This window comes from Tauraco erythrolophus, chromosome Z, assembly GCF_009769465.1.
Source record: "Tauraco erythrolophus isolate bTauEry1 chromosome Z, bTauEry1.pri, whole genome shotgun sequence".
NCBI lineage: Eukaryota > Metazoa > Chordata > Aves > Musophagiformes > Musophagidae > Tauraco > Tauraco erythrolophus.
In genome coordinates, this window is record NC_141496.1 from 61275219 (window position 1) to 61299936 (window position 24718).

Here is a 24718-nt window from a genome sequence, read left to right on the forward strand (position 1 = left end):
CAAGTGTGATAGCTATGGGCAGGAATCCCAGCCCAGAGAGCCCAAACAGCTGTCTCTTCTGAGCTAGCAAGCCCAAAGTTAATAGAATATAGAAATCTCTAATCCCACTTTTAGCTGGCTTAAAAAAAAAAAGAAGGGAGAAGTGGAGATAGAAAAGGAATCTTAAAGAAAAACAAAAATACGATAATTCTTGTTTTGACCCTAAGAATGCTAAGGAGAAAAAACTCAGGCAAGTAATCAAGAGGTATTTTGGGGCCTCTATGGTTAGTTGATACACCCTGTCACAAGAGTTTATGATAGCGAGGTCTTTATGATAACAAGGACATAAGCAGGAAACAACTCTGGCCTAGATCAGAGCTGTAAATTAGGGCAACTCTTGCTAAACAGGTGTTTGATGACAGTTAACCTCTCTAGAGGAGAAGCTTAAAAACAATTTTAAGTCTGTCCTGTTTCAGCCCTGGGTGAACTTTGAATTTTACAGGAAATAAATAAGACGCATCATTTAGAAATGAAACAAAGGATACTCAAGGGCTGAAGACTTATTCAACATACTTGTCCTCATGTACAGAGAGGGGAAAATTTAATGATGTACAGAAAGGGAAAAATGTAATGAAACCAGTCTGAAACACAAGGGTGTTGTTCAGCATTCCCCTCATCAGCTACAGAAACATACAGGGTTATTGTTACCTCTGTGCAGAACTATATGGTCAATCATGTTGCGTTTGTATTTGGTGTGATATAGGCAAAGAGGACAGCGAAGGTCTTTGGGTCCTTCTTCTGGAACTGCTGAATGCCCAGCTTCCACGTGCATAGTAAAAGCAGATCTGTGAAACAGGAGGGAGAGATGGAAGCAGTCAGAAGAGGTGTGCAGGGAATGATGAAGTGTCACAGCTCTATAAGGGACGTGTCATGTAAAACGGTACAGATTCCACTCAGCCTTGTCTTCACAGTGCCACATGGCATTTCAGCAGGACTACTCACATGACTAACACATGAGTAGAGGTATTTTCAGGCTTGTATCCTCAAGTAACAAACACTCATTCTGACAAGATATTCTTTTGCATAGGTTGCTCTGTAGTCACATTGCTATAGTTCAGATAGCAAAAGAATTCTCATCTTTCATGCTCATTATTTGTCTTCAGGCTGAAATATTCAGTGTGCTTTCTCTGGCAAAGATTAAATTTTTAACAAGTTGAACAAAATCTATCAACTGTTCTCGACTTGCAGAGGTGAGGACAGACTTATTTCTGGAGGGATATAACATCCTTAACCACCACTGTCTTTCTAGGACAAGACCAGAAACAGCTAAAATGTTTAGATTCAAAACAGACTTGCATTCACAGTGAGTTTGGCAGTGACTAGTTAAGTTTTAAAGGATCAGCTATAAGGATCTAAAACCCCAAAACTAAGAATACTCTACTTATTAAGGTGGACGGATGAATGGAATACTCCACAGTAGTTTTGAACAAAAAATTTCATGCTGGCACTACACTGGCTGCATACTTAAAAGTTGTTAAGAGACATGCACACAGAGGACATTAACTGTATGCCTATCTAACCACAAGCTCAACTGCTGAAATGAGAGGCGTCTGTAAAACTTGGGGCACTTGGTCATTTTTTCCTAAAGCAGTGGTAAAGCTTGCAAAGCTAAGGAGCTTGCTATACTGAAATAGAGTAAGAAGTTTCTTTGAAGCTCTTCAAGACTGTTAGCTTGAACACAAAGCAACTTAATAAAACAACTGCCTTTTGTCCCGATCCAACAATCACTGAATTCTACAGGTGTACTTCTATCAACTTCAGTGAGTGCTTCCATGCATTCAAGTTTCTATAGTGCGCTGAAGAAGGGATTTGTATGAGAGCTTTTTGCCTCTCCTCCCTTTTTTTTATAGACAGAAAACATGTTGTGCCCCTAAAAGAAGGAAGACTTAATCTCAAATGTTTGAGACACCACATGAAAGAACACCAGTCCCTTTTGCAACTATGAACATGTTTAAATGCTGCTTGATTTAAGATGATTTCATTTCATCCAGGTAGAAGAAAATGGCACTCGCAGGACAGAAACAGATTGAACGGACCTGGCAATTGCTGGTAATCTTTAAGACAGATAGCAATCAGGATATAAAGCACAAGCAGCAAATTACACCATAGAGGTAGCAAGGGGCTGAAGAAACAGAGGCTAGAAACACGTAACTAGAGGTTGCTCTTGTGCAGACTCTCTCAAGCTTGTGCTCAACACTTTCTTCAACAGAACTCCTCACTTTTATCCAGTCATACTGCTTACTGTCACCAGTCTCCTAAGAACTTAACAAGTTTGAGACCTCAGATACCAGCTGAGGATGTCATGCTCAAGGATCCAGTGTATCAGGAAGAAATGATGTACAGTGCACATGTATAGGCTTTTTTTTTTTTTAACTTATGGAACAACAGCTAAAAACACACACACAGAGGAAGTTTTTAAATTTTGCACATCTAACTGGATTTTCTGAAATGTCTCTATATGCTATCAGATATCCTAGAGAATGTTTTGCATTTCAGCTAGATAGATGCTGGGAGAAATAACATTACATGACAGACATTTCTTCAGAAAGCTGATATAAATTCTCCTGTCATCCTAGGACACTTGAATGTCCCATGCTTCATGCTGGTTGCACCAGGAAATGACCTTTTTGTAGAGAAAATTTTCACACTTGAGGATAAGGATAGCCCTCTAATTGCAAAAAGTTGAGGAACAAGTACTACCTGTACCATTTCCTCTCGCAAGAAAAGCCTACTGCAAGGACTTACGGTGCTTTCATCTGCAGCAGATGGTACCGGCTGTTGCAGGAGAGAGGAAAATGGATTACATGGATGCTGCTGTGATCTGGCATGGCATTTCCTATGTTCCTCTCCCTGGTCAGCAGTGGTCATGTTTCTGTTAGCTACAGCCAGATCTCAAAGATCTCAGTAGTCTTTTCAAGTGCTAAAAAACCCCTTATGAGTTCTGTTTATCTGTTTTGCACAGTACTTACTTAAAGCCTGTATAAAAGGAGCAATCTTTGCACTTGAAAAGTTTTTTCCCTCCATGCTTGTCACGGTAATGACGCCGAATGCTCTGTATGTAACCCGAGGAGAATTCACAAAATTCACAGTTAAGGATGGCTTCTGTTTTTTCCACTCCTGCAGCACTCCCAGAAAGTGGGATTGGGCTTATGTTGTTATTGTTCCTGGCCAAAGCTGCAGACTGGTAGTGGTTCAACTGCTGCTGAACATCAGGAGGCTCAGAGTATGAAGAGTCTGTAGAGAAAACAGAGGGAAGCTGTTACTCCAGAAGGATCAACAAATCTTAAAATGTTTGAGGCCTGTTCCAGCACCTATCGGCTTTTAGAGGGGTTTGATCAAGAAGTTGGTTATGAAATCCGTCGACAGCTTTCTGAAGGGATTAAGAAAAAGAGGTATAGCACTTATTAATCTAATCTAGTGTGCATTCTATAATTTAAAAGGTGATCAGAATATATTATGCTTTTTAGATTTGATCTAGGGAGGGAAGAAGTGATAGATTTAAATTAAAAGTAGTTTAAAAACAAGTCTGTTTTTAAGACATTTTTAATTTGTGAAGGTAAAGCACATTAATCATGCTGCCAAGTGTTTATGTGTTTGGTGCATAAATGAGACCAGATTCTCTCAAATGTCTTATGTTAGTTTACACCAGGTCTGGCACACGTTACAGGTAAATAGCCTATCTAAAAGAAAAAAAAGGAAAAAAAAAATGGATACTCTACTCAATCACGGAATTATTTAAGAAACCCACATCGAAAGTTAACTTTAGCGAAATGATATAATTTTGTCATGAAGCAATGTTCACAAAAGGTAAATTCAAGGTCTCCTAGCTGATAATGTTTGAAATGCAATAATAATTGGAAGAAAAGATACTTAATCATAAATTCCAGTAAAATAAACTTCTAAATCACATCTCCTTAGAAGCTGCTAAGTTTTGCTATACTGAGAAACAGATCTCTATATGTATCTCTACAGACACACTCCTTCTACAACCCAGCAGAACTCTTGTTGCACCATCTTAATGGCATGTGGAGAAACACAGTCCAGAGATACATCAGTACTGAAAATGAAAGCTGTAATACTTTCGTTGGACCCCCTCAAAAAAGGAGTGGGGGAGGGTGGTGTTGAACCTTTCCCAACACACTGGTTGAATGTGGAGGTTAGGAATTCATCTGCTTTGTCCTATATAACCCACAGCTGCCCATGAATGGCACAAATGAAAGCAGATGAATAAAGCACAGATGAATTTCAGCGTAACTTTTCAGGAAAGAAGACAAAAGGCTCTTTTCTTAAGCTTTGTGGAAGAAGGGGAAAAAAAGCAAGAAGGCGGGACAGGGGAGGGGGGAAGTCAGGATGCAAACTGTACCAGCCACCTCCTGCTTTGAAGCATACTGCATTTGCCAAAGCTTAATTCCCTGAGGCTGGATATGTAGGAATTCTCTAACAGACATACTTGTGGGAACTTAACACCACCCATTCTAACCAATTAGTACGGAGAAACAAAAGGCAAACAGGCCTTTACAGCACTCAGTGTGGGTACTTCTCCACCTGTCTTCCATAGAGTAAAATGCTTGCTTTCTTTTCTTTCTTGCTACTACAGAAAGGGGTTATACATGCCTGAGCAATGAAAAACAAACTAGCAACAACCAAAAAAAAAAACAAACACAGAAACAAAACACAAGCAGGAGATAAATGTCTCCAGGCTCCCCTGGCTTCATCACCAGGTGTACAGCAAAGACAAAGGCAAAGATGTGAAAGATTCTGGTAAAATTAATGAAATACTTTTTGGTTTTGCTATCCAAGTCTCATGAACTGAGGCTGGATTACAGTGCAGCATTTATCATCTCGTTTCCATCACTTCTACAGCAGATTTGCTCATGAGAGCTCACAGTGAGCTCCACCCCTTCAAATGTCAAGGCTTTTTTTTCCCTTCTGTTTGAAACAGGCTCCTCACTTCCTTTACTTTGGCACAGGACAGGCCTGAAGAGCTGCAAACCTCTGCAGAAGTCTCTTCTCCCTCAAAGGCAGCAACCACGCTCCTGCCCTCTTTTGGAACAGGGCCTTGAGGTCCAAAGGGATGGATGGTTCGGAGCAGATTTGCCGACTTGCGTATCTGCAGCCCAGTGTGTGGGCTAATGGGTTCAATGCTTCTGAAAGCTTAACACACAGCTAGACAGATTTCCTGAAAAGGATATGACAGCCTAAAAAATGTTCATAGCATGGAAAACTGTTCTTTTTGTATGTGTACTAGTCAAATTACTTGTAGGATACTGATTAAAGTCTAGCTTGTAGCTTACTGCTCCCTTCCTCAGGAAGAAGGGATCAAAAATTTCCATCACATCATCGAGGTTCCTAGCCAAAACCTCAGTGATATCCACTGCTAAGAAAGTTACAAGTTTAAAAACAATTATTCTCAGAACAAGGAAGTTTTGTTGTTGTTTGGAAGATCTGCTATACTTCAGAAGTTTTTACTCCCCCTGTCATCTGGTGTCTATTTTTCCAGCTTTCAAACTTTCAGTTGGATATTTACATACTTCTGTGGAATCTGGTATTTGAAAACTGCAAAAGTAGAGCGCTACACGTCTATCCCCACAGAAAAAAAAGGACAGAAAGTAGCTTTCCTTGCCATCAGCAATAGCCAAAACCAAATTCTACCTGTAATATTTGAATTCTTATATTCTTTCAACTAGTATTAATGCTGGCCACAGTTTTTAATACATTACTCTGGTACAAATAAGATAGTTATGATATTTTCAGAAAAAAAAGCCATCTGAAGAGCTTATATGGAGAGTCTTACACTTAATGGTAGCATGCGTGTCCCTAGTCCTGTCTGTGTATTCTTCCCCTTTTCCCTTGCCAAATGATTATTTTGCAATCCTTCTGGAGTGCAAGATTCAGCACTTCCTGAAGAAAACCACCCAAGATTAAAACCTGTGTATAGGACTTATGTTGCTTTCTGAGAATGAGCTTGCCGGACAGCTATCCCTAGCACGCAGGTGCAACCCAGCTCCACCAGGAACACTTCAGACAGAGTCCAAAGCTGACTAAAGGCATAGGAGGTTTTCCACTGACTTCAGTGAATCACTTTTTCATGCCCACTCCAAAACCAGTGAAGGCAGTGGAAAGATGCAACTGGCTTGAGTTTGCTTCCAAACATGCATTTTAGCACACAGTACAGAATGAACTGCCACTAAATAAGAAATACTAGACAATGGGGTTCAGGGTTTGGACTTTTTTATTCAGTTTTCAAAAGCAGTACCTCAGAGAAGGACTAGAGAGGCAAATCCACAGCCAAGACGAACAGGACTACCTCAAACTGGCAGAGCACTTCTACACAGGCACCTCCTCTATTTCTGCTGGAAGAGCAGGATGATGTTCCAAACAGCTCTGCACGTACCTCAGTGCTGGACTGACTTAAGATGTTGACCAAGTAGTATAAGAGCCTTAGCATTTAAACAAGTCTGGAGCAGCTGTGCACCAAACTGCTGGACACCTTTTGACAGTGTTGCTGCAACAACAGGATGCCTGGATGTAAAAGTGGAGAAGGAAGGAGGAAGAGAGCAGAGCTTTTCCCTCAGAAATGACCAACAATTAAGTCATGGCTGTAAACAATGCAAGTGTCACCTCAGTCTTTTTCCTGCACCCCAGGCACGAAGGGTCGGGAATGCTCAAGAGAGTCTAGCCATCCATGTCTGAGAAAAATAAAATGGCCCTAAAAGCCTGCATCGAAGTCAGAAAGCAGATGAAAGACATTAAAAAAAGCAGAGAGAGTTGGAGAATTTGTATTAAGTAACATAAAACACAAAGGCAAAGAGAAAGCATGAAGGGGGAGAAAATGAAGAAAAATGAAACATCAGGAAGTACCTCTTACATATTAAGGAAAAAAATAGCATTTTTTTTCTTTGAACAGCCGTGAGGCAACACAAGAAAATAAAGGATTTTCATATATGCAATGCAAGGAAAGAAAACAGAATACTGATTGATGGAAAATAATCAATCAAACAAAAAAAGTCCACACCAAAAATGTTGTGATCCCTTTTTAAAAGTAATTTTATCTAAAATGATGCAATCATTTGATCATGATAAAATCTTCACCATGCAACTCCAAAAGCAAGGTAACAGCATGGGATGATCTGACATAAAGGGAAGGACACCTACATTCAAGCCAAGAGGCAAAAATTAATGGTAAATGACATAGTAAAAAATGGAAGAACAGCAGCAATGCTGCAAATCTCAGTTTTGAGATTTCACATATCACATCTACCTACAGACTATCTGCACAGAAAGAATAACAAGGTTAGCAAGTAGTGTAATCCTTGCCAGCACCTATGGATCTAAAAGACCACAGAATCTACCCTCAGTATGCAAAAGCATACTCATCTCCAAATGCAGAAATGACTATTTCAAAGGAAAGTCATAGAAATGACTGTCCACATGGTGCCTCTTCTACGCAGCCGTATCTAAATTACTGCTGCGTGCTGGTAATAATACATAAGTAAGCCTCATAGTGTCTCTGCACGGGGTGAAGAAAGACAGTATTTCCAGAGTGCCTAAACCACTTAAATGCCTGGTAAGTGATGCTGCCACCCTGAAAACTTTATTCAGAGTACAGACACGAAGACTGGCACAACGAGTCTATCAACAATACTGAAAATTACTAGCTCATCCAAAAGAGCATTCACAGTCTCCACCACAATGCAATACAATGCAATTGTGAAAATGCAGCTTACCCTGCATACCCTGGGACCATATATTGGGCAAAAATATACAATGAAAACCCACCACAGAAGCAAAATGAAAATTCAAGTTTTCATGGATCCTCTGCAGCATATAACATTTTCAGATACCTAAAAGAAAGAAAAACTTGTGATCTTTTCAGAAGAAACAAATAACTACAGATTCTGATCTGGACACATAGGACTTACTCAGAAATTAAATGATGTTCTAGTTATTTGTAGTTGTTTTCAGAGTTGCCAATGAACACATACGCATCAGCAAAACACAGTAAAACAAGACATCTGAGCAAATAACAACAGACCAGAAAAACACCTGGACATGTGTAAGTAACAGACACTGAGCAGCCGTTGAGAAACCACAGATAAAAATACCTATTAAAGGAAAGAAATCAAACTATTGCTTCATCCTTTTAGGGTGAACAGAACTAGACACATCTTACACAAGTATATGCATTCCTACACAATGAGGGATAAGGATGGAGGGAGAAACACTGTTCAGGAAAAACAACTGTGTATATTGGGAAGCGAGCTTATTGCATTTCCAAACTACTAATAACTGAATAGCTTAATGACCAAGAGGAGACAGTGGGAGATAAAAATGAAGACACCACACTTTCCTGGTAAATCCACACATAAACATCAATCAAAGTCAAAAGAGATCAGCATTTGTATGACAAATGAAACTGAGGAAGAGGATGTTTGGTTCCTGAGATAAGAAAAAAACCCAAAGAGAATGTATAAATAACAAAAAGTGCTTAAAAACAGTTTAGAGGAAAAAAAGGGAATGTAGTAACAACACAGGCCTAGGACATTATGGATCTGTGAGACAAAGTCCTAAAGAGACTAAAAGGAAAACATTTGGAATGCTATTTAATTTTCTCTGAATTCATTCACATAAAGAGAAGATTTCTATGAAGAATGACAGAGAAATTCCAAGGAATAAAGAAAAACAAGAGACAAATGGTTTTCTCTGGATAGAAACATATTTGTGCAACCAAATGAAGATGCAACACTGTACCAAAAAATACCAACAATCACAAAATGTATGGCCAAAAGCATGGAGGATTAAACTAATAATAATTCTTATCTTAAAAGGCATAAGGTAAGGCTAAGAGTGGAACCTGTGAGATTTAGGAACATTATTCTTTCTGAAATTCAAGGGAACTCAAAATTACCAGCTGACTGAGTGGCAGGATAACATATAGTCATGAATGGCAACAGCTTGAAAAGTGGGAAGGTGGCAAAGCAGGATGTCATACAAAGATTGTCAAGACTACACACATTTGTTCACTTTATGCCGTGCAGCACTGACCTGGAAGGAAGAATATGTGGGAGGGTGAAATGTTCTGGCAATAAATTAAGCTGAGGGGAGGGGAAGGTAGATGAGACTAAGATTCAGAGGGATGCAACAAAACATTAATGAAGAAGCTTAGAGAACCATACAGTACAAGGAAGTTTTATTCACTGTATGTTTAAAAACAGAATATGAACCTACTCTTCTACTTAAATTCTGATTTCTACTAAGGAACCTTTACATTGCTAGGATGTTGTAAGCAAGATGTAACAGAAACAACTTTTGTGTCTGTGTTTGCATACTCCAGAATACAAAAGAAAAGAGTAATCACAGAGGAAAGAAAATAAAGCCCTGGCAAAAAATTGCCATTTAAAGGATTTACACACACCAAAAAGAAAAAGAAAAAAAACCCAACAAACCACACCACCTTGTTGGAGGAATTTATTTCAGCATTATCTCATGTAAAGGTCACGTTTTGGATCATTTTGGACCAGCTTTTGTGAGAAAGGTATTACATATATTCTAAAGCTCAGAAGACGGCAACCAGAAAGATACATGGACTATGCAATCTTGTTTATTCAAAAGAGGTGAGAAACTATACCCATGTTTCTTTAAAACTTTGAATTCCCTTTTGAGTTACATGCACACCTATCTCTGCATGAAACTGAAACCGGATACATGCCATGCAGCTTCTTGTGCTAATATCAAAATAATTTCAAGGGGACATAAATTTCACCTAAGAAGAAAAAAATAACAAATAATTGTATCATTTGAATTCCTTTACACAGACAGAGTCTTATACCGCTGCCAGCTGAAGAATCTTGGAGTTTCATACTTGAGATCAAGGAGAGAGCGGCTATAATACTCTGTATAAGATGATGCAAAGGAAAAGAGTAGGAAGTCTAAGGCTTAGGAAGAAGTAATGTAATTGATGAAATAAGTTATACCATATTATTTTCACCAGAAGAGAAGGATCAGTCCAAGAGCTTTCCAGGCCCTCCTGTTTTGGAGTATCCAACACTTTCAGGAATTCCTATTAGCATCAGCTTTCAAGACAGGCCACAACATGGTCATGAACACTGCCTGAATCATTACCCTGCTCTGCTAATGCTGTGATTTGGAAGGATCCATTTCAGGGGTCAGGAAACACTTCATCATATAGCCATTTAATTTCTAGTTATCCCTTCTTTTCATCTGTCCTCCTTACAACAAAATTTCTTCCCTAGATTCAAATAAATTTAACTTTCCTGCAGTTCTTTAGGTGACTTGGCCACTTACTAGTCACATTTAGGCTGCACACAACCCTTTCATTATAAATGAGACTCTTTCCGTAGCTGCTCTACCACTTGTAACCTTTGCCAACATCCCTGTCAAGCCACTACAGTTTTCTAACCTCACCAGTTGTTTTGCCCATTGCTAGTTTTGCTTACAACACGGAGATGATACATGGGGAGTGCATCGTGTTTCCCTTCCTCTGGCATTCATGTATTTATCCACTACCTTCTGTTTAAAGAACGTTGCAGGCTGAGAATTTGCTGCCACTGGCTTATACTGGGTGATCAATTCAAACCATGAGACATGTTTCAATCCTATATTCTTGTCATTTGTTATTAAAAGAATAATTTTCCATTGTCTAAATACAGGGTGGCATTCAAAACCAAGACTTCTGCTACATGTCACAGAATCATAGAATGGTTTGGGTTGGAAAGGACCTTAAAGATCATCTAGTTTCAACCCCTCTGCCACAAGCAGGGACACCTTCCATTAGACCAGGTTGCTCAAACCCTCATCCAACTTGGCCTTGAATACCTCCAGGGATGGGGCATCCACAACTTCAAAATAATGTCAAATGTTGGGATCTCCATGTGCTTACTTATTTCCATAAAACGCATAAAATACAAAGTTTTCTGCTATTCCTATTCTGTTAAGCTAAACTCAAATCCCATAAATGGAAGTGCACTTACAGAAGAGAGGAACACAAACAAATCTGGAAACAGCTTTAGCAAGATGCTGATTTAACCAATCTGCCAAAAGGACTTACGGTAACAGGTTCTTTTACGAATTTACAAAGATTTCCTACTTTGAATGGTTCCTCACTCAGACAATAATCTACTGAGTAATAATTTACTTTTTTTTTGCACCAGTAACTGAATCATACTCATGCCATTATGCTTGATGACTTCCTTCTCCTTTTTAGGGGTATTTTTCAGGAGTACTCCATATTTCCTTCTCTATTGCTCTGGCCCTTTAAGTATTTGTATTAATTCAAACACATAGCCACAAACACACATGCTGCTGTCACCTAAATGATCACTTGCCTCTAAGTTTGAAATGAAGAGGGGAAAGAAATCCAGCTTTATCCAAGTGCTACATCTTTGCATTCTGCTTTAAAACTGGCCCTGAAATTTACAGTGACAATATATGCGTACTAAGGATCCATTCTAATCATAAAGCTCAGGAACTTCTAATTTGTTCTGGAGACCTCCAGCGCGCATCTTGACAGTAGTAGTAGTAGTATTGCCAACAGAAAGGCCTCATCTCTATCACCAGCTCTGAGTGATCTCAGAGCACTTCAGGCAGTGTTTTCAAATATTGGTACCAAAATGTTAATACGATGTCCCTTAAAGAAGAAGTAAAACCAGCTACTTAAATGTCAAACTTTGGGCAGTCAACTATGATGATGACATACGTCCATTTCAACAGAGCTAAAATGAGCAAAGGAGTCTTACCATTCTGTCAAGCACCAAATCCCTCTAGCAGGTTTTAGATCAATAGAAAGTAACTGGAGTCTCAGGAGACAGGGACAGTATCGGTTAGCTTACACAAGAAGGCTACTAACATGTGAGAATGACAGCCTACTAACATGTGGGAATGACAGCCTGCAGAAACGCTCACAGCATTGGTCAAGTCATACCACATATCCCTTCACAGCAATAGCACCCTTTTTACTCTGTATAGAGTGATCACAAATTGCAGGGACAGCAGTAGTACGTGACAGCTAGGAGATCATCACCTACCACTTCATCCTCTATCCTGAACATAAAAATCAGAGCCAAAAGAAAGCAAAAACCTCAGGAAAAAAAACAACAGGAGTCTAATATGCTTCTTTCTTTCCCCCATGGGTGCAATCAGGTCATTTCTGTCTGCCCTGAAGGAAACCAGAAGATGTTTCTTCCTTCATTTATTGCCTGATCCACCCAAACAACTTATTCTGTCTTCTCTTTACCCTAGGCAAGTTTTTCAGTATCACATCAATCCCATCGCAGCAGGATGGCCAAATCTGTACAAAGACTGGTAGCAACCTTCTCCCAGCTGCATGAGTTCCTGTCTCCATCCTGTTGAATCTCAGTTTTGCTTTTTCCCATCCAGTTCAAGCACAAAAAGCTCAGGACCATAAAAGAGCACAAAGAGCAGCAAGTTGACATCCCCCTGACCACAGCCAATTACAGAATAAACATCTCCCTCTGCTCCACTAGCAACAAAACTGGTCTCAACACTCTGTAGGAAAAGGCTAAAAGCCAAACAACTATACACCAGTGGAAGAGAGCTGCAGCGAACAAGGTCATCCACAGTGCCGTAGGTCCTTGAAACAGTGAGGAGTTTGTTCAGTAAACTTGGAGGTGAACAAGCTCTGCACTTGTTCCACCAGTCCTGTCAATCTGATGCAGGAGAAAAGTTCCCATCTGATCCAACATCTGATAATTAGTTTAACGCTGACCACAAGAAGTAAGCCACACTAACAAGTACTGGAGAGTTTTAGCAAGCACTGGCAGGCAACATGGCTGCCGGCAGCACCTCTGGAAAGGCAAGACAGGTAAACTCTGAGGGGAAAGCAGAAACATGCCCTAGCTTAGAGAAGGAAGGAACATAATTGGGGAAAAAAAAGCAGCCTGCAAGGAAGAAGCGTTAACCTGATGCTTCAGAGCGAGAAGATGCATGCAGCATCACTCCTGCAGGGCACAAAAGCAGGGAGAACAAGTAGACAGCTCTCTGCAGCCTGACTGTAACTACAAAAGAATGGGCATCTTCTGTTCTGCAGTATGCAGATCACCATCTTGCATCCTTAACACAGATGCTATCCTTCCAACTCACCTTGCAATTAAAGCAATCAGGTATTGAAGCTTTGCCTGAATTTACTCTGTAGTCATTACTGGCTCTCTGCCTGCCCAGTCAAACAACAGTCAAACAAAAGGGTCTCAAACCTCAAGAGAGCGGCGTCCAAAGTCCTCTGTCTGAAAAAAACCCAAACCCCAAACTAAATACAAAGAAAAGGTTATTCTGCTTCAGTACAAGGTTTCTGGGCTGTCAGGACTCTGACCGTTCTGGTCTTCCCCGAACAGCAGCAGTCATAAAACACTAAGACACAGTAGCAACAAATGAGAGAAAAACAGCACCAAAGGAGGAGTGATGGTGTTAGGAACTCTCTGCACTGATTGGAAGGTTAGAAAAATATTCATTATCAAGAGTAACAGTGCGAATAGAAATAAACAAGTCAGCCACAAACTATGGTATGGATTAAAAAAAAATAAAATCAGGGTAGTATGTCTGAGCATATGGAAAGCTTCCTTCTCTTCTGAAAGGTGGAAGGAAGAGGGAGATATGTGGCTCTTGGGCTGAGTGGATCACTGTAACAATCTGCCTCATTGGCACCAGCTGAGAGAATTTTGTTGAAAAGGCTCCTTGCTCCCACTGCTCTCCTCTTGTTCTACTAGTACCTGAAATTGCTTTAGCAAACCTGCTGAAGGTCCTCTGTGCCCCTCAGGATTTCATCCATCAAGTGGCACAGAAGACACACATCCTGATTATGCATTATCCACTTTGAAAAAGTGTACAGAAATGGGAAGGGATTTACAGTTCTTAGACACAGTCCCAGAAACAGGACTTAGTCAAACAGTTTTGTACCCAGCCTAGCTCTGGCAAAGCAAGCAGATGTATTTATACTTCAGCCTCTAGATGAGGCAAATTTCTTTTCCACTGGCAAAGGCTGAAGTTCAGAAAAAGCTGGAACAGGGCACTGGGTGTTTCACTTAGCAGTTTTCAACGCATTTCCTGCTGCAAGTAATTAAATTTAATGAAGATGTTGACATATCATGTACTAGAAAACTGAAAAAATCTTGTCAATTTGACCCTGCATGTATTCTGTGATGTGTGCTGGTATTAATGATAGATGCTGTTTGCTTTGCACAATAACAAAAAGCACGAATATTGAGCTTCAAGGGCATGCACAAAGTATGCTGCTTTCTACATTTCAAGAACTGGTTACCACTAAAAAGGAATGATCTTGCACAATAGCAGCACGACTGAGAAGACATTAGAAGCCACATCCAGATCTGTCTAGTTTAGCACTTGCACTTTACTGTTTTGACAATTTAATACATTTAATCAGTAAAATTAAAAAACTATTAGTTTGAATTACTGCACACAGCCATGATACAAATATATTAGGCTCCAAATCTGCCAGCCATATGAACAAAGAATAGTACTTTCTTCTACAAAGCAGTTAGACCAAATGGGTTAGTTTCACGAAATAAAGAGCTGCTCAAAAAAGCAGTAGTACTAGTCAGGGCAATTTAGGGCAAGTATCGTATGTGGTCCCAAGAAGCTTTTGCTGAGGGTGAAGTCGTAACACAAAACCATGTATCAATCTATTGAGTCATTCTGCTTTATGGGCTTTATGACAATAGGTTGCAGTCATGGATTTCTCCAGTTTATAAGAGGAAGGCAGTCCACTACCTCCACAGCCCTTGAATACAAGCAAACATGTGTAACAGCGGTGCTTACCCAAGCAGCATCTGTTGTCATGTGCTTTCTCCTTAGCTGATGATCACTTTGCAGGTAACACCTGTTGCTGTTGTTCTTATTCCTATTTTCTAGTGTTCAGTCACACTGGTTTTGTGTCTCTGCCTTGCTTCCAACGCTTCCTTATTGAAAGAGACAGTAGTCTTTCTAATGTTACACCTTGACAATAATACAGATTGTGGGATTCCATTGCCTTGCACTCAAGTCAACGGGAACAGAGCTGACCCTGTGCAGTGCAACACTGGAAACCGTTATCTGTGACACGTACTGCCCCATAGGATGACAGTATCATCAATAAATCCATGAAACCCTTCTGGGCAGAGATTAACATGAATATAAGTTCCGATTCTCACAAACACTGTGAAAGAGCATGGAAACGGATCTTATTAGGGAATTCATCCAATCCTCCTAGCAGTTTGTAATATTTCAACTACCTGAATTTTTACTGTGTAAGTTCTCAAAAGCGTTAAGCCACATTTCAGTGTAAAGGGCAAATAAGTAAGTAAATCGACACAAACAAAACAGCCAACCACACAAACGTAAACAAACAAACACCACCATTTCTTTCTTGCAAGGGAAAAAAATACCTGTGAACTATCAGGAGAGCAAAATAACATTTTACCACAATGGTGATATTATAATTTCAAGAAGAGTTGGATACCCTAAAACATTCAGTGCCCCTATGCTATGTGAAACACAGAAAAGTTTGCACTGGTGGTCAACGTTTGCAAGTTTTCAGTGGCTGGCTCTGAGAAAAACACTCCCGAAATAAACCATCACCACTCCACCCTCCAAAAAAAACCTGAGTGCTTTACTCTAGTTAGATGAGGATACAATGAAAACAGGTTCCTTACATATCAAAATATAACCCAACATGCAAAAAGAGGTAGGATACAAAAAAGCAGCATCTTCCAATGATGCCTCTGTAAGAAAGCCTTCTCTGCTGACTCACTGAGACTGACACAACCACCTCCTTACGCCACTGCCCTGAGAGAGGCATACAAGCACGGAAGTGGTTATGCTTTCTAATGACGATGTGGTTGCCAGGGATAGGCCCACCTAAAATGTTCAGCACCTACTCCACTTTAACTGCACTTCCATGAAAAGTGTATCGAGCACCCAGAACATCTCCAGGATACATAGTTGAACACTTCAGGTATGTTTGCTGCTACCAACATAGAACTAAAAGAGATAAGTCACAGAAATTTATTTATGTTTGCGTCTTTTAATGAATGGCTCAACCTAAAAGAACAAAAGGAATGTCCCAAGAAAGGCCCCTCACTGAACAATTTCTGCAGGAAAAAAAGCATCAGCAGAAGTTCCACTGGGCTGTTGTCCTGAACAGCTCTGTTCAGATATGGACTCTGCCCTTTCTTACAATTCAGTACCCTTTTCTCCATTTTTACAGGGCTCAACAATTGGCAAGATAAGTTCTGCTAGCTCCTCAAATCTCCACAAGTCATTCTGCTGTATTTCCCATTTCAACCACAATATTCATCCACAGAGAAGAACAGATTCTTTCTGCAATCATTTCAATTATACTTGCCTGCTGCATACCTACCGACCTACAAAACAAGTTCGTAACAATGGGAGGCAACCTTTTGTCTGCCTTTCACCCCAGACCTAATTCAATTTTGCATCTCCAGGGAATTAACTTGATCACAGCCCATATCGCAGGTTATTTATACACACTAACACCCGCAAAATCCAACTACGCTACAATATGTGAGCCCCACTTAATATTGGCTCCAGCTGGACAAAAATAGTGCCTGTCACACAGAGCTGCATTTCCTATTATTGGGACCAGTTTATCTAGTCCTATATATCACCTGCAACTTGCAGGCCTAGGCCACAGAGACATTGATCTATCCCCTTCTAAAGCCCCAAAATAAGTGATAAGAGCAGTCATCACTGACTTAAACTGCAGACAACTTCTTAATGTAGAAAAATTACTTTAAACAGGTAATTCCTTCCTCAAGCAATGCTGAAAATGTTAACACGGTTATTATAACACCTGCACTCATCTGACTAGCTCCCCAGTGGGTGGCTTCTATTATTGTCAAAGTGACTTAAGCATTAACCCTGTTTAAAGATGATCAAGCTAATTGGGACAAATTCTGCTGTGGTTTCAGGCTGCAATACAGATCTAGGTAACAGTGTCAACATCGTGAAATGTTTTTGTTAACAGAGTCATCATTTTATACATTTTTAGGAAGAGTTCCTCAAGGCTATAGAATTACCTTCTACAGAGATCTGCACTCAAATTTTAACTTCACTAATCATGAGTCTGAGCTCCTGGCATAAGCAAAAAAAGGAGTAAAGGAACCATCCTTCCCAAATTCAAATATCGTCCTTCTCAATCTCTCAACACATCATTGCTACCAAAAGATTGCTAATACACTGGAAAGACTGGAAATTATTCTCCACTTCTTAGTTAGTAACGGAACCTTTTTTTTAAAAAGCAATAAAAAAGCAGCAGAATATATCACAAGATGTACTCTGCTTGTTGGATTAGTTTAAGCTAGCATTAGCAAAAATAAAAGCTCCGTTAGTAAGTCTTCACTGCACTGTTCCAGACAACCCTTTGACAAAAGGTAGTCTGAAACCAGCTGGTCAAAATCATTCCATAAGATTCTGATTCAGACCCCAGAAGTGACTTGCTGAGCCACAAAAATATTATTCACATCTCTTTTTCTTCAATAAAGTATTTCTATGCTGATTACTTTTTTCTTTAAATTCCTTTCTGTCATTTTCTGAACTTATTTCTTATCTTTCACTTTTACTCATTTCGCACTTTTTTCTTGTGAGAAAGGAAAGAAGGGAAGATGGGAGACCAAAAATGCTTCAAAATTATTGACTATATTTACCTCCCCATCTTTATTTCACCAGTAACCCAAGCAAAACAGCAACAACCAAAAACCCCAAGAACCTCTCAAACTTCTGGAAAAAAGATATTTTCTCCCTCTTCTAGTACCCCCTCCATCCATCCCAGTTACTTCAACATCTGCAGGTCTGAACCTTTTATTTACAGGCACCTATATTCTCCTCTCATGTTAATGCAACTCATTCAGGAATTAAGCTTCCAGTTCTTTTCTTCATTGGCAGGATGCAACACCAAAAACATGCCTCATATGCTACCACTTAAAAAGCCTTAACACTTACTGTGATACCACACAACACCTCTTCTACGAGTCTGCATTTTCTCTGTTAACTGTGTCCCTTCCTCTGCTGCTTTCCACGTATCTTCTGCATACTCCTCCAGCACAAGGGGATTAACAGCTTTCAAAGAAAGCATGGAAAAAAAAAACGGTTCTCAGATTCTCTTTCCTGCAGATGCAGCTTAATATCTGAACATACTTTTGGTGTCCTCTGTAGCAAGGACAAGAAGAATAATTATTTTTACTATCATTACAGGTTCACATTTTAAGCTTAATCATGTGGTTTCACTGAAGTGCTCTACTAAAAGATAAAGGGATGTTTTTCAGGAGCATGGATGGAATTAGATGATCCCTTTCCCACCTGCTATCAATAGAAGCTCTGCCTTTAAAAATTTTCTACAATTTAAATCTCTGCTAAGAAGTAATGCCAGCATTAACATATTCCAAAGCCAACTGGTGACAGAATAAGTTAATGTAGTATGAACTGGTGAGGATCTAAAGCAGGTGACTTCCTACAACACCACACTTGGTTTTGATGCAACTTCTGGATTTTCTTAATGATCAAACGAAGCTGCTTTTTGGGTAAGCTGCCTGCTGTGATTTTTTTTGTAATAAAAATATTAAGTGGCACCTTAGACAATTAAATTCTTGCTCTGAGGCACCTCTTACCATTAGAGTCCTCCACTTCTTCAGCAGGAGTGTGGTTCTTGGAGGTGTGGTGGGCGTGTGAGGCTGCAAGGTTGACAATGCGGGGTCTTGGTAGTGTCAGTGCTTTCCCATGCACTTTCAAGGAGTGCTCTTTCAGCTGGCTGATTGTCATGGTGGAAAATGAGCAGGAGGAACATTTGTAGGCATGTTCACCTGGGTGAGCGAAATACAGGCAAGTCATCAGCTCACAAAATAAACAAAATGGGGCCCCCATACTTCTCTCACTGAACTTGGCAGTAAAATTCCCATGGACTCTTCAGTGAAAGACTGATCCCAAAGAAAACAAGCTATGCGCATCTCCTTGTTGGGGCAGTCTGGAGTCTGTGGGTACAGACGCCTGCTTTAAACCAAAAGCAGGCGTCTGACAACTGCAAGTCCTTGTAAAGTGATCGATGCCAAAAAACAGAGACCAGACTCTTAGCATGCCTGTGTTGCATGGTATGAGAAGAAAACAGACTCTGGGATGAAAATGGAGTCACTTAACTAGACCACTTCCAAATTTCTTTGGAAGCACAGCAACTAGAAAGGGTAAAGTCATCTGTTACTGCATGCAGCACATCCAGTGTCATTATTAATGAAGAAAGAAGGACATTACAAAACGCTAACAAAGGTCCCTTCAAAAAAAAAAAAAAAGGCAAGGGGACATTTGTATTTGGGGAAGGTCGCATTTTCCTTACGAAAAACCTGCTATTAGGCAGGAATAATCTTCACAGAACTGGTAACCAAGTCAAGGTCAGTTTACTACAAGAAGTGAACATGGCAATATCAAGAATGGTGCACATCTGTAAGGCTATGTGAGTGTGTTATGAAAAATCACTAAACGAAGTAAAAGAACAGAAGTAATGAACAGTAGTGAATTTAATTTCGAATACATTCCAAGCCGTAGAGACAGCAAACAAGGGGAAACAAATCCTGAGACAAGATTTGTTTTGCATTAAGCATGGAAGCAATTGGAACACAAAGTGAAACTGTCCCAACACAAACAATGTGATATTATACAGGTGCCAAGTTATTGTTTTCAAAGTGCCACTTCCATGTACAAGAGTAACACTGGCTACATATGAGTCGTACATAAAGTGCCAAAACTAATATAGCAGTAAAATATTTATGAATAGAAACAGGAGAACAAGAGTTCTGGTAATGAACGAAGCAGAACATGTTTTCCATCTCTCGACAAATTTAGAAAACAAGGTTCTCAAACTACATTGTTTCCAACACCGGAAATAAGTGAACCAAAAGAGAATGTGAAAACACACGTATTGCAGCAACTTAGAGTAAGCACACCTGAAATGATCAGCGACCATCCTACAAAAAAATACCTCCCACCCCTCTTTTCCAGAAAAACTATGCTAATCACGGGGACAAAATGCAAACTCTTAAAAAGCCTCTTTTGTTACATCTGAAAAAGAATAGATCACTGAGTCTGAAATAGTGAAACAAGAAATTACCCTATGTGTTTTTTCAAATGGCATTCCTCACCTGCATATTATATCAGTTATATATTACCTTTTTACAAACAGAAAACATTTTTCTTCTAGCACGTACAACAAGTTGCTCAATGGAACAGGATAATATAAGGACAAAAGAAACTCCAAGGTATAAGATACCAGTGAGATACAGATATAGACCTTCATGGTTTGTCAGTATAAGAGATTCCTGGATAACAGTAGGCACCAACCATTAACTTACAAGCACCACAAGACAATACAGCAAATAGAGGACGATTACATATTAAGCAGTCTAGACACAACTAATAAATATACCTACTATTGAGCCATAACAGTTCAGGTGGACATCAGCATGAAAAGATGTGTTTGATTGCAGAGGAAAGGCTAGAGTTTGGCTTAACAGAAGCCTTCTGCACGTTTTTGACTGCTAGTTTTTCATTTCATACAATGATTCTTATCAATACACATACAAATAAATAAATCTAAAGATTTACGTGGTGGGTCTCAACACTTGGTATGTACTCAAAGCATTATATTCCAGAGTACACAGAAACTGAGCAGGGCCCATACTCTGTCTTACAATGATCCATTTGTGCATGTGCATCCAGTGTCATGACTAATGAAGCAAGGACACTAGAAAATGCTGACAAAGGCCCCTCGAAAATGTAATTAAAAAAAAAAGAACAGGTGAAAAAGTTCAGATGAAAACAACGGACAGCCCATTTAGAGATAATGTAAACTGTTCCACTCCATGCCAAAGGAGATAGCACATACTGGATGAAAACCAAATGCCAGAAACACTGACTAGTACCAGCTGTTAGGCAAGAATGCACTGAATTTTGACCCATCCTCAGAAAACAAGGGAGAGAGGCAGACTGAGTAAAAGACTTCAGGATTTTACTGAATTTTAAAGATCTCCAGAAGACTTCAGAAAAATTCAGGGGGATTGAAGCTTCCACTTCTAAATAAGCTGATAATGAGATGACTGACGAGAGACAAAAAAAAATGGTAACAAAAGAGAAGTTCAGAGAACCACTGTTATTGAAAAAACAAGGAGTCTGAGGAAAAGTCTGCATAACATGTTTGTTCAGTAGTATATATTTCTGAAAGAGTGACTCAAAACTCAACAAAGCAAAGCTCTGACTGAAAAACATACAAGCAATTTTTCTGTGATGTGAATATTCGCTTGGTAGAAATGGACTGAGGCAAAAACAGATCATAAGCCTTCGGACACCCTATTACACAAATCTTTGTGCAAGCACTATCTAGGCAACCATGAAATTGTGTTCTTGTATGATGCAAAACATGGTCCTTCAAGGAGTGTCCACTGATGGAGTTCAAGAGCATGAATTCATAATAAATAAATCAATGACTTACATGAAGAGGAGTGTGAAGTAAATATTAGTTGCATGCTAACCTTGGCTCTAAAAATCTAGCAGATTCAACCAAAGGTAACACAAAATAGCCCAACTGTACAACAGCATAAAGAAAACAGTATTTTATGGTTGGCAAAGACAAAGAACCATGTCACAGCCGTACAGGACGTGGACTCTGTAAACTGGAACTGCTGCATACAGTTGGATTTCCTAGACGGGACAGAATGCCATGGTCCCATACAACAGGAGATTGGCAAAAGTTAAGCTAAACCACAATACTCATTCAAGTACAGAAAAAGGTTCTGGCACAAGCTCTGTGAATTCCAAAATCAATACAGGAAATGAAATACAAGCAACCATCAATCCCTCCTACATTTTTGTAGATGAAAAGTGCCTTTGGATCAATGGTAACAATTACCTTTTTTTTTTTTTTTTTTTTTTTTAAATCAGTAGACAGCTATAAATTCCTCCTGCCTTTTCTCCCTGTTTTCCCATCTTCCTTCTCCACCCCAACCAGAGTAAATGACATATGTAAAAAAATAATAAAGAAAGCAACACACTCCTAGTCCTTTTGTCATCCATTCCAGGAGTTTCTACTTGCAAGTTTTAACAACTTCGACTAGTTTGCAGCTTTTGAGATTGCTCAATATTCTGTTATTTGCATCAGAGTGCATGTTTGGACTGTGATTTGAGGGTTGCATTTTGTCCTTTTAACCACAACTGTAGCCAATGGAGCCAGTGGGTTTTGACTCCAAACTTCTGATAACCTTTCAATGCATGATGTGTGACGGTGCCAACAGTCTAGGGCCAAGGAATAAAGATTAGGAAATTCTGAGTCTTACACTTTTTAATAACCAAAAGTGCAAAACTTTGAGGTGACCTATCCTGTGTCACACATCACCTTCCCAATTCCTGTTCATCAGAAGCCTGTCTGTTTACTTGCTTGTATGGATTCCATACTGCAATACAGAGATTTGCAAGAAAAATTTCCATGTACGATAATGGATTCACGTCATTCTCAGTCTGCTGCACACAGACCTGACTCCCAAAGTTCGCAGTGTTTGGTTTTAACATGACAGCCAGCGTACGACTCTACCAAAACCAAGGTGCAATCCACAGTCCTTTTCCCAGGGTCACCTAAAGCAAAAACATAAATACAAACATAGCGGAGCAAAGCTCACTACCAATCTGTTAAGACATCAATGGTATAAGCCAACTGATTAAATTATCTTGGAAACAAGCAGAAATAATGATTAAAAAAAACCATTCATATAAAATAAAATAGAATAAAAGGACGAAATTCTTCAAGTACTCATCACTGTTTTAAGTTCTTGTCCTTCCAAAAACATTATCCAAACTCCCAGATTCCAACAGGTGCGTAGGCTGGCCAATCCTGACTTGCCCTTGAAAATCTTACCCAAATTTGATGACAAAACACGTGATTCAAACCAGCATCTCTGATTAGCAACAAAAATACATGGGTCATTTCAGCTGCTGCACTGCAAAACTGAGAGGGAAAACTTACCAGCATGAGCCTTCAGTATATGAGTTTTCAGGCGGCTATTGTACGAGGACTTGAATGGGCACAGTTTGCAACGGAACGGCTTATGGTGTCCATGATGGGTCTGCATATGACGATCCAGACTTGAAAAGAGAAAGACAGAAAAGGGAAACACAGAAGAGTAAATAATTTCAAAAGCAAAACACTTAACAGCAATAATAAATTAAATATGAGGCAGACCAGGTTCAACTATCCTTGCTCATACTCTCTATTAAAATTCAACAGGTCTGCTTATTACAGAATAGAGTAGACTCTAATCTGAGGAAAAGGAGCAGAGCTGACACCAATTCTGTTATGCAGAAAGCAAGTCACTTAAATAACTTACAGGGCAAGATTAGTATAAATTAAATTATACCTGATTCAGACTTAAAGGACCAGTTGAAGAAACAAGCAACAGACAAGAACAGTAAAATTATCATTATTGAATTTTCCTCTGGGCAAACATTTCTGTGAAAATATGCCCCCTTCTGTCCTTTTGATGAAAGGAGGAGGGGGTCATATTTTTGACCAGCTTTACTGAGGAAACCTTCTTTTGGTTACAGCAGCAAAAGCAGATTAGAGATCCTGCTCTGGGGAGGGTGCCAGCAGGCTGCAGTTGATGAGTTCCAGGATTAAAAGGCAGCAGAGTTTCAGAAGTAACAGTGTGGGAGAATCTGCATGAAGCTCAACAAGAAGCAGTAGCAAAGATCAGCCTCTACTTTCTTCAGGGAAACTGGGAGCTACCAACATTACTGGAGGGTGATCAGAACTTGCTCTCTCTCCACAATTTCTCATATCAGCTCAGTAAAGTTTGGAAGGAAAAAAAAGGATGTTTTCGATAATTTCCAATAGAAGATCAAATTCATTCTATTTGAGTGAGTCCTGCAGAGCTCTGCAGTTCTTACACTGTGGCCGACAGCCATGAATTCACAGTCTCCAGGTGGCAGGCAGGTAGTTTCAGCTCAGGCTGTAAACATTTCCAGTACAGCCTCTTCTTTGGACACATTCATGCTTTGTGATCTAGTCTTAGTTTGAGTCATCTTATTATGCATGGTGATGGAACAACAACAGGGCAGATACAGCACACTGGAGGAGTGGCAATTTGCCAAAATTAGCCCCACCTGCTACATTAATTCTAGATGTATTTCAGGCTTATTTCCTTTTATTTTTCCTAAATCGTCCTATTCTTTTTTTACTGAATACCAACACGTAGATCGAGTGGCGGTTGTTCCAGCCCTCTCACACTACACAAGATTGTCACGGGACCTTTAGTCCCACACTGACAAGAGCTTGAGCCAAAAAATCCGTGTTTACGAGAGCTAACACTGAAGTCTGTGTATTCAAAGATCTGATGACAGCAAAAAAAAAAAAAAAAATGAACTTATGTCTCCTCTCACAGGCACTTCATACAAATACAATTTAATAGAAATCGAAGATGAAGTTTGTCACAGATAAAATGTACAGCTTTTCCAGAGAAATAGGAAAAAAGTCTCCTAAATGTGTAAGACATTGAATACCAGTAGTGAATACTTCATAGAACAAAACTTGTTTTAAATAGCTGACAGGGAGTAAGCTTACTTAACAATTAAAGCAGACTGACAAAGAGGTATACAATACACATCA

The 24718-nt window shown here is 39.5% G+C and overlaps 1 protein-coding gene across 3 annotated transcripts in view; it reads right to left on the minus strand.

Moving 5' to 3' along the window:
• Positions 1-24718, minus strand: part of ZNF462 (zinc finger protein 462) — a 49565-nt gene that overhangs the window by 13907 nt on the left and 10940 nt on the right. For all 3 annotated transcript variants that reach the window (XM_086629449.1, XM_009982768.2, XM_086629448.1), the window contains 4 exons: positions 23081-23199; positions 18693-18884; positions 3009-3273; positions 688-824 (listed from right to left, as the gene is read on the minus strand). In XM_086629449.1, coding sequence (XP_086485575.1) covers positions 688-824; positions 3009-3273; positions 18693-18884; positions 23081-23199 — 713 coding nt within the window. The remainder of the gene's footprint in view (positions 1-687; positions 825-3008; positions 3274-18692; positions 18885-23080; positions 23200-24718) is intronic.